This window comes from Zea mays, chromosome 2 (genome assembly GCF_902167145.1).
Source record: "Zea mays cultivar B73 chromosome 2, Zm-B73-REFERENCE-NAM-5.0, whole genome shotgun sequence".
NCBI classification, from domain to species: Eukaryota; Viridiplantae; Streptophyta; class Magnoliopsida; order Poales; family Poaceae; genus Zea; species Zea mays.
The window spans coordinates 232,091,708-232,101,483 of record NC_050097.1 but is presented as its reverse complement, the minus strand read 5'-3'; the positions used below and the strand labels follow the sequence as shown (position 1 = coordinate 232,101,483).

The following is a 9,776-nucleotide window of genomic DNA, read 5'->3' as shown; positions in this document are numbered from 1 at the left end:
GACAAAGGGACTATACATGTACCATGCATTCATCACCATGTTATTCCACATTTGGGTAGGACAATAAACCGACGATGAATAAACGGGTGGAAAGTACCCTGGTCTCATAGGATGAACAGACGATGCTTGTCGTGTCGCCTTTTGGGCCATTTTGTTCGGCCGTCTCGTTTTAGTAGGTGACCAGGGTTTCTTTGTTGACCGATCACGTGGAATGGTCTTTTTGCTAGCATTTTTGGAGAGCAACTGATCAACAGTAGAGTCAGCTTTGATCAGTCGACCATTTGTGCTTCGCCGTTGTGTCTCCTTCCCTTTTAAGGTTTTGTGTGGAGGCTGATGCCTTTGGGCATAGGCGGACTGTCCGGCAGAGTTAGCCGAACCGTCTATCTGAACACCGGACCGTCCGCTCGTAGGTGCCAGATCGTCCGTGATGCTCAGGACAGGCTGTCGTGCTTGACTCATTAATTGTGCCTGCCCCCCGGTGCCTCCGGACTTTTTAGCCTTATTGTCCGGAGCCTTTCGAACAATCTCCTTTTGTGATATATTCGACGTGCGAGGACTACCAATGATTATGTCTTTGCTTTTGCCTTTATCGGCCATTTCGGGCCGAACTAAGATCTTTTTGCATGCGATATCTATTGTATTAACAGGAAATGGTTGTGTGTCCACTTGCATTTCCTGAAAAGCCAATCGGCCCTCATTTATGGCCGATTGTACCTATCGACAAAAAACATTACAGTCATTGGTGGCATGAGAAAAAGAATTATGCCACTTACAATAAGCATGTCTTTTTAATTCATCTATAGGAGGGATAGTATGAGTTAATTTAATGTTGCCATTTTTAAGTAGCTCATCAAATATCTTATCGCATTTGGCAACATTAAAGGTAAATTTAATCTCTTCTTGCCGATTCTTTTGAACCGACTGTAAGGAAGAACATGCTGAAGATTTGGCCTTTGTTGGCCAAATAAACTCAGCGGTATATACATCTGCGGATTCATCATCTGAACTATCACGCTCTATTAGATGTATAGTACGGGCGGCCGATTTTGATGTCTCTTTAAATCGGCTTTCACAGGCTAAAGCCCGCTGATGTAGCTGGGCTATCGAAAAGAACTGGGTCCCATCTAATTTGTCTCTTAAGTAGGATAGCAACCCATTAAAAGCTAACCCTGCTAGCTCTTTGTCTGCGACATGGATCCGAAAGCATCGGTTTCTAGTGTCCCGGAACCTCCGGATATAATCATTAACCGATTCTTCGCGTCCTTGTCGAACTGAAGCTAAGTCAGCTAGTCCTAATTCATATTCCCCGGCAAAGAAATGTTTATGAAATTTACTTTCTAACTCATTCCAGGAATTAATGGAATTAGGAGGCAGGGCGGCGTACCATGCAAAAGCGGTACCAGTAAGGGATAGAGAAAATAACCGAACACGAAATGCTTCTCCATCGGCCAATTCACCTAGGTGTGCTAGAAACTGGCCTATGTGTTCGTGTGTGCTTCTCCCATTCTCACCAGAAAACTTAGAAAATTCTGGTATCCTTGCCCCTTGTGGATATGGGACAATGTCAAACCGGTGATTATACGGCTTTTGGTATGATTGCCCTACTCTGGCTACACTAACTCCGAACTTATCTCGAAATAGTTCGGTCATCTCTTCCCTAATTTTTTCCATTGCACTCGGTGGCAGACCACCAGACCCTGGGCTGTGGGGCTCATTTGGCCGGGTATTAGTATACCGACCTTCTTGCCGTGACCGATCGATAGTGTTGATCGGTCTGTGGTTGTATGGTACGTTATGGTTTAAATATGTAGAGGGCGAAACATATTGCTGCTGAGGTGTGTAATAATTTGGTGCATGGTGTGCAACAACAGGTTCTGCGTATGTGTATCCAGTTTGTCCGGTGGTAAATCTGAACTGACCGGTTGCGTTCGCCATTATCGGGACGCCATGTGGTAGTCCTGGTGCAGGCCCGGACTGTCCGGCAGGGAAAGCCGGACGGTCCGTGTAAGGGCCGGACGATCCGGGCAGAAGCTCGGACGGTCCGACCGCGTCCAGGGTCACCGGTCTGCCAAGCAGGGACGGCGGTGGTCCTAGGGCGGCCCCAGACTGTCCGGCAGAGCAAGCCGGACGGTCTGCATATGGGCCGGACGGTCCGGGCAGAAGCTCGGACGGTCCGACCGTGTTCATGGGCGCCGATCTACCAAGCAGGGATGGCGGTGGTGGTACTTGCCCTGTATATGAGTTCATCGGCATACCATATAATGGCTGGGGCTGCAAATCCCCATTTGTTGCCGATGTATTAGACATAGATATCCTGTTACTAGTCCCATATGATGGAAAACTAGGAGCAACAGACTTCTCCAACGTACGCGTTAATTTTCTAATTGATTCTTCTAACCCTACAATTTGTTGTTTCATCTGATCCTGCTACTGATCTACATAATATTTAATAGACTGGATATCGTCGGATTTACTTACGTTGGGGACCTGAAGCGAAGATAGAAGAGACGCGACGTCGGTCTCTCCATGCTTGACAACTTTCTGGTGGCGATCCACCGTGTATTGTGATAAGAATTTCTCCCTCACTTGACGCATGTAGTCCTCGTATTGCTGTTGCTCATCGGCCGTCAGACTTTCAACAGCCGGCTTCAGGATATTGTCCGGGGAGATATCGGTGTGATCTTTAGAACCGGCCATTTGAGGGCCTGATTTTTAGTAGATCTACACACTTTCCCCAGCGGAGTCGCCAAAAAGTATGTTGACGCCTTTTTGGAGCGCCAAACACTCAACAAGAACCGGTGGCGGTGCTCTCTGGTCAGGCGCGGACGGTCCGCGGCCAGGGGCCGGACGGTCCGCGACCTGGCGCAGGAGCACGGGTTCCCTGCCTGACGGCCGGACGGTCCGCGCCTACAGGCTGGACGGTCCGCGCCTACAGGCCGGACGGTCCGCGCGTGCGCAGGGGGTGGCGAAGGTCGCCGACGGCGCCTGGATCTCGCTCCCGGGAGGGACCCCGTCGGGGAGGAGAGATCCTAGGTGTTGTCTAGGCTCGGCAGGCCGACCTAGACTCCTCTAATCGACGTAGAGTCGAAGAGAGGCGGAGAATTTGGAGATTGAGAGGCTAAACTAGAACTAGACTAGAACTATTCCTAATGCGTAAGGTAAAAACGAGAAATAGACTTGATTTGTTCGATTGATGGGGGGTTCAATCGGTCGTAGCCCTTCATCTATATAAAGGGGGAGGTCTGGATCCGTTTCCAACTGTTTCCCGAGTTAATCCCGCGGTTTTAGGCAACAAATCCCGCGAGAAACTAGGAACCCTAACTGACTCTGCGCGCGCGCGGACCGTCCGCGCCGCCACCGCGGACCGTCCGGACCGCGGACCGTCCGGCCTCAGGGCCGGACCGTCCGCAAGGCTCATTTTAGCCTTCAACACCATATATGACTAATTAATTAAGTTAAGTTATTCTATGATGGGTGATCATCATATAGAGGTTGAATAACGTTGCTCTATCTCTATACATAAGTATAATGATGCTCTCTCTATATATAATTATAATGATGCACACATCTAGATAAACACGTGGAGGAAAATTATAACTAAAAAACAAATTATTAAAAAATGTTCTCAAGTGAATATAGCATCAGTTTTAACGGTCGTCCTGTATCACGCACGAAGCGCGTAGTTCTTCTCCCCCGCTTTTCGCCTATAGATGGGTCGTTACACCACAGATAGATAATGAGAAACCACCCAAGCCTAACACGATAAGAAGCCACACATAACGTAGCTCTCTCACATAGTAGCTATTAAAAAATGTTCTCAAGTGAATATAGCATCAGTTTTGACGGTCGTCCCGCATCACGCACGAAACGTATAGTTCTTCTCCCTCGCTTTTCGCCTATAGATGGGTCGTTACACCACAGATAGATCGTGAGAAACCACCCAAACCTAACACGATAGGAAGCCACACATAATGTAGCTCTCCCACATAGTAACATATCACTAGCTGAAGGAGGACGAGCGAGCTATAAAAAGAGGTTGGACTTCTTTTCAACTCATACCTTCCTCGACTTTTTGGCTAAGATAAAATGTAATATTTGTTCTTATCGGTTTAATATTTGATATGTAGAATACTAATTTTTTTGGGTATAAAATATGATTGTGTGTCATCGCAACACACAGACATTATACTAGTAAATGTTAGATAGCAATAATATTTGTGTTGGAAAATGTCTTGACAGTTTTGTATACGAATGTATCCTTATTGTGCTTATAAAAACTCTAGTTCTATAAACACTAGTCAATAGTTCGTGATAACGGTAGAGGGATGGGTCAACAATGGCGGTTGCGACACAAAGAGAGGGGTTAACAGCGGTGGTAGCGGCGCGAGTGAGGGAGGGGCAGTAGGGACGCGAGGGGAGGAGAGGCTAGGGGCGACGGGGTCACGTGCGAGGATGAGATATGATCTAATAATATTCTCTATTGGATGAGTAAGTATGGAGATGATCTAAATAATTTTTTTTATTTTCTTATTTTTATGGACCCAATGCTAAATATAATTTAAAATATGTTTGATTTTTATGTATTTTCATTTTTTATATAATAAAAATATATAATTTATGCTCTAAATAGAAATTAGTACGTGGCTTGCGAGTTTGAATATGTCCGAGCAGAGTCTAATCTTCTAGTTGGTAATGCGACCGAACCCCCACCGAGCCGACAGCCGAGTTTGGCTGTGCTCGTTTCCAGACGTAGACGGGTCACATTATTCCGGGCTGGGCCAGCGCAAATCCTAGCAATATGCGACGACATCAGAGCCCAGCCCGCCCTCGCTCGCTTTCCACCGTCGGTCCTCCGACAGTCCGACGTTTACGCGGGCCATCCGTTTCCGCCGGAGCAGTGAGGCGAAGGCACCCGGCAGCCGCGGCCGCCGCGGCGCCGCCGCATCCATGGCTGGCCGACCGCCCGCAGCGCCGCTAGTTGGCACCGCCTTGGCCTCCGGTACCAGGCGTACCACCCCTCGATTGTGCCAAAACCCACGGGTATCTACTCCTGTCTGCCTCGATCCAGCCCGGCATGCAGTAGCAATCTGCTGCCGACTCTTACGACTAGCGTCCTGCGCGCTGCGGCGGATCTGCAGGCGTCACTATTGCATCCGCGAAAATTTCTCTTCTTGGGAAAAAAATGCTTGACTGATTCCAAAGACCGACAAATCAACCAATCGGCTGCTTCTGGGTACATTCTCGGAGCGAATGGACTGGTTATACCACGTGGGTTCGCTCCCCGTCGCACTCGCACGGTCGCACCAAAGCCACAGACTCGATCTGGCCAAAAAGTCACGGTCAGCTCCCGCGGTTCAAGCCTGTATAAGTAATGTGCCTTACTTACGTATGAAGGCTCCTTTCGCTGCAGGTTTGGAGAGCACCGGCTGGTGAAGCTCGATCGAGGGGAGGAAATAAAGCTGCTCCGTGCTCGCCTTGGCTGGAGAAAGCCAGTCCTTGTGGCCGTTTGCCGGCGTTGAGGAGGTTAAGCCTGACACCGAGGTGTGCACGGTATGTTTACCTCCAGTCCTGGTTGTTGTATTTCCATGACCCTTGAGTTTAGAGGGGGATCTATTTCTGCAGGTAGTGTTTTTTTAAAGAACTTGTGTAGGTAGTGTTGCTGTGAATAATTGGTATGCAATTATGTATCTGGATACTGAATTTGGGGGGGGGGGGGGGGGTGGAATGCATGGGTTCTTGTAGTGTTTTGAGCATATTCGCAGAACACCATGTATATAGCGAAATGTGACACAAAACACTGGGTGTGTGAGTACTCTTTTGAACAAGCTAATTAAGCCACACAGACGTGAAACCGTATTTTCACAAACTCGATTCCAAGCGGTACACACATGGACACCGGAATGCCCTGAGGCTGCCATGGCGCATTGAAAGGATGGAAGGCTACCGGATGCTTTCATCGTCTTCCTCACCTATAGAGGGGACAAAGCCACCAGAGCTCCACGGAGCTGAAGACCAAAGCCTGCACCTTGCTGTGTGAACTTTGCAGAATTGCGGTGCTGGAGACCAGCGTGCAGAGAACTCTTTGCTCTAGGTTGAGTTTAGAAAGAGTTTGCCTTAGATTATCTGACCTACAATTCAGCACTTTGTGCTGTTCGTTTGAGGTTCTTTTTGATTACATGGGGATTATGCAAGTCTGTATATTAACATGGGGAATTTATTGGACTGAGGCATACTGCTTGAATAATGATTTTCCGACATTCATCCTTTTTATGTGTGTGCTAAATTGAAGGGCATGCTTGACACAGTGGTGAGAACCTTCCCACTGTGCCAAAGCTTCTGAGTTCGATGCAGCCTCTCTGCAAAATGCAGGGGTAAGACTTGCCTCGGTTATTCCTTCCCCATAGCCCATCCATGTGGGAGTCGCCAGCACTTTTTACGTGTTTGCTAAATAATTCTGTGTTCAGCTTCATTCACATTGTACTGAGTGAGTCAACACACTCCACTCTAGCATGATATTTGTCCTCCTTGCAATGTGGCAGCTCAGTTTGACGTCATCTCGATGTTAGTTTGTGTGCTTGTTCAAATGGGGAGTGCTAAAATATGTGGTTCTATGTTATTATAAATGCGCATGCCCATGTGTTTTTTGCAGAAGAATACAACCATGTGGCTTTGTGTTATAAATTTGCTCTACATACCGGGGTTTTGTGAGATTTGCTATTTTTCCATCAAAATAAGTGTAGAACAACTGATTCCACATCTGATGGCCTAATCCTTTAGTCCTGGGTTTTTATTACTGTTAGTTTTGGTTTTTTTATTTATCTTTCCTTTTTAATTTTTGTCAATCACAGGTGCTCAGCAGTGATACCCTTCCACAGACCCCGCATAGTGCGGGAAGCCTACGGCACTGGGTACGCCCTACAGGTGCTCAGCAGTGTGGTAAATGTGCTTTGGTATATACACCAGAACTTGCAGTGAATAAGATTATGATTGGAAATCTCATACACTGCCATGATAAGGTAAAACATGAAGCTGGCATCAATGGCAATATTAAGATTTTTACAGAAGATGAGATTAAAAGAATTACCAACAACTTTAACACTCTTATCGGAAAAGGTGGCTTTGGAGAAGTTTATAGGGGAACCCTTGATGATGACAATGAGCCTGTAGCTGTGAAGAAATATATCAATGAAGATTTGAGAGAAGTGTTTATGGAAGAAGTACGCATCCATAGTAAAATTAGCCACAAGAATGTGGTGAAGCTAATAGGCTATTGCATTGGGAAAAGTACTCTCATGATCGTAATGGAGTATATGTCCACAGGAAATCTCAATGACATACTCCACTGCACTGAAATTTCGATCCCTTTGGATGTAAGATTGGGTATTGCTATAGGGTGTGCAGAGGCATTGAGCTACATGCATTCAATGCATTTATCATCTGGCAACCTTATCTGTCATGGTGATGTTAAGCCTGCCAACATACTTCTAAATGACAATTTGACAGCAAAAATAACCGATTTTGGGGTTTCAAGGCTTCTGGTTGGTGGCATCACTCAGTACACGACAAGTGTAAAAGGAAGTATAGATTACATGGATCCTATATATATTCAAGAAGGCCGTCTTACTCCAAGGAGTGATGTTTATAGCTTTGGATTAGTTCTCTGTGAACTAATATCTAGAAAAAGGATAAGAAAAGGTGACATTAACCTCATTTTATATGTCAATAAAGGCTCCGCAAGTGGTAAAGGGTTTAGAGAAATGTCTGATGCTGCAATTGCAAATGAGGACAATATGAAGATTCTCAAAGAAATGAAGAAATTGGCAACTGAATGTGTATCACTGAGCATTTATAGGCGTCCTCAGATGACTGATGTGGTCAGACGCCTTCGGATGCTGAGAAAAGAATTAAAGGAGAGACATGAATATTATTCAGAGTCAATTTTGGCATCACACCATTCATGGCGCAAAAACAACAAGCAAGAGATAATCATGCCCACCTATAATTCTAAGATGCAGATCAAGAAGAGTCTGGGCTTTTTCAAGAGGAGCCTTAGTAACTCTAAGATCCAATCGGAACCCAGCGATGTGAGGATTTTCACACAGGAGGAGCTAAAAGAAGTCACGAATAACTACTCTTATCTAATCAGTGGAGGTACTTCAGGTAAAGTTTACAGAGGAACACTCGAGGACAATACGGTGGTAGCGGTGAGAATATTTTCTGAAGTACTCGAGGGCTTTGAAGAAGCGTTCGTCAATGGTGGGATGATCCTGTCTCAGATATCCCATAGGAACATCATCAAACTGGTGGGATATTGCTTGGACGCTGACTGCCCAGCTTTCTTGTATGAGTACGCTGCTAAGGGCAGCCTATCTGATGTTCTGGACGGGCATGAAGACTTCCCACTGGATCTACGTGCGAAGATCGTGGTGAAGATCGCAGAAGCATTAGAATACCTCCATTCACCAGCAACTGGTATTATCAGACACGGCTATGTTGTGCCATCCAAGATACTCGTAGACAATAATTTCATGCCAAAGCTCACCGGCTTTTCATGGGCAAGGAGGCTTATCCAGGAGAGTAACACTACTGCCAGCGACGACGTAATTTCTAGTCATCAGCATCCATCGAGCGGGTTCAACAACGACCCGATCCACGACCACTATGTGTCGCTAAAACTGAAGACCGATGTGTACCAGTTCGGTGTCCTCCTCCTGACACTGATTAGCAGGAAGAGCTTTGTGTTTTACGCCGATCACGACGGCCTCGTCTCGCAGTTCCTCACAGCTTGCCAGGAAGATGGCAGTGGAAGGGCGTTCTTTGATGATGATGTTGCAGTCCATGGTGGAGATGTTGTTCTGCTTGAGGAGATGGGGAGGCTGTCGCTGAAGTGTGTTTGTGAGGAAATCGAGCAGAGACCAACGATGCGAGAAGTGGCAGAGCACCTTCGGATGATCACGAGATCTTGGAAGGACTTCAGCGGGAGCTACGCAGGAGCTGAAGGCAATACTCCTGAGAGGCCACCTAGTTCAGACATTGGAGATTGACCATGAGCAATCCTGTACATACGACAGTGAATGATAGATGTGTTGTTTGTATTGTTTCGTGGTCAGTGTTAGACTGCTGTTTACGTGTAGCTGCTGCTATTGTTGTATGTGTAGCTGCTAGGGGTGTAAATGGTACGGATATTATCTGTCTGTATTATAATTCGATCTGTCTAAAAGGGCTGAGATCTGATCCATATCTGAGTCTGGGTATTGATTATCCGACCAGATCCGATTTTTATGTGTCTTTATTCTCAAAGTTGAATATTTAAGATATCAATATCCATTCAAATCTTATCCGACACAACTTTATAATATATGTATCTTATCGGCATCCAAAGAGAAAAAAATAAAAGCAAATATGGAATAAGTAATATCCGTCTGTATCCGATTCAGTTACACCTCTACTAGATGCTATGTTGCTGTGTTGTAGGTTGTGTTATGGGCCTAGCCTAGATCACATACTCTCTTAGGTTATTTTGGTTAGGGGAAACCCTAGGTCTATATATGTTGTAACCATGATTCTATCAAATTACTATCCTCTAGCATGACATCACTTAGCATCTTCCCCTAGTGGCCTACCTCCTGGGCAGTTGAAAGAGAAATGGCCTTAAACCATTTCTTATATTGATTTTGGTGCTTGATGATCATCATAACCATTCGGACTAACTAGTTTGTCCAGTCTTTGATTCACAAGTTCATAAGTTCAACAATTTAGTTTTAAAGTTAAGTTCA

At 45.9% G+C, this 9,776-nt stretch overlaps 1 protein-coding gene and 1 pseudogene across 7 annotated transcripts; both read left to right on the top strand.

Annotated features, from left to right (window-relative positions):
* Positions 1 to 4,055: 4,055 nt before the first annotated feature.
* LOC111590982 (uncharacterized) lies at positions 4,056 to 4,178 on the top strand (annotated as a pseudogene).
* A 602-nt stretch (positions 4,179 to 4,780) lies between these two features.
* Positions 4,781 to 9,282, top strand: LOC103648074 (wall-associated receptor kinase 3). 7 transcript variants are annotated; one of them, XM_035965544.1, is made up of 4 exons: positions 4,872 to 5,339; positions 5,411 to 5,550; positions 6,849 to 7,016; positions 7,114 to 9,282. In XM_035965544.1, exon 4 carries the CDS (start codon positions 7,209 to 7,211, stop codon positions 9,042 to 9,044), a length of 1,836 nt encoding a protein of 611 aa, XP_035821437.1. In that variant the 5' UTR covers positions 4,872 to 5,339; positions 5,411 to 5,550; positions 6,849 to 7,016; positions 7,114 to 7,208; the 3' UTR covers positions 9,045 to 9,282. The 7 variants fall into 7 exon arrangements, with proteins under 7 accessions (XP_008670796.1, XP_020404266.1, XP_008670798.1 ...); XM_035965545.1 differs by having other exon boundaries at positions 4,894 to 5,233; XM_008672574.4 differs by having other exon boundaries at positions 4,781 to 5,339; positions 6,849 to 9,282.
* The last annotated feature ends 494 nt before the right edge of the window (positions 9,283 to 9,776 follow it).

Bases quoted from the DNA above. Each gene is read 5' to 3' on its own strand.
- LOC103648074 (XM_008672574.4), top strand. From the start codon at position 6,984: ATGATTGGAAATCTCATACACTGCCATGATAAGGTAAAACATGAAGCT.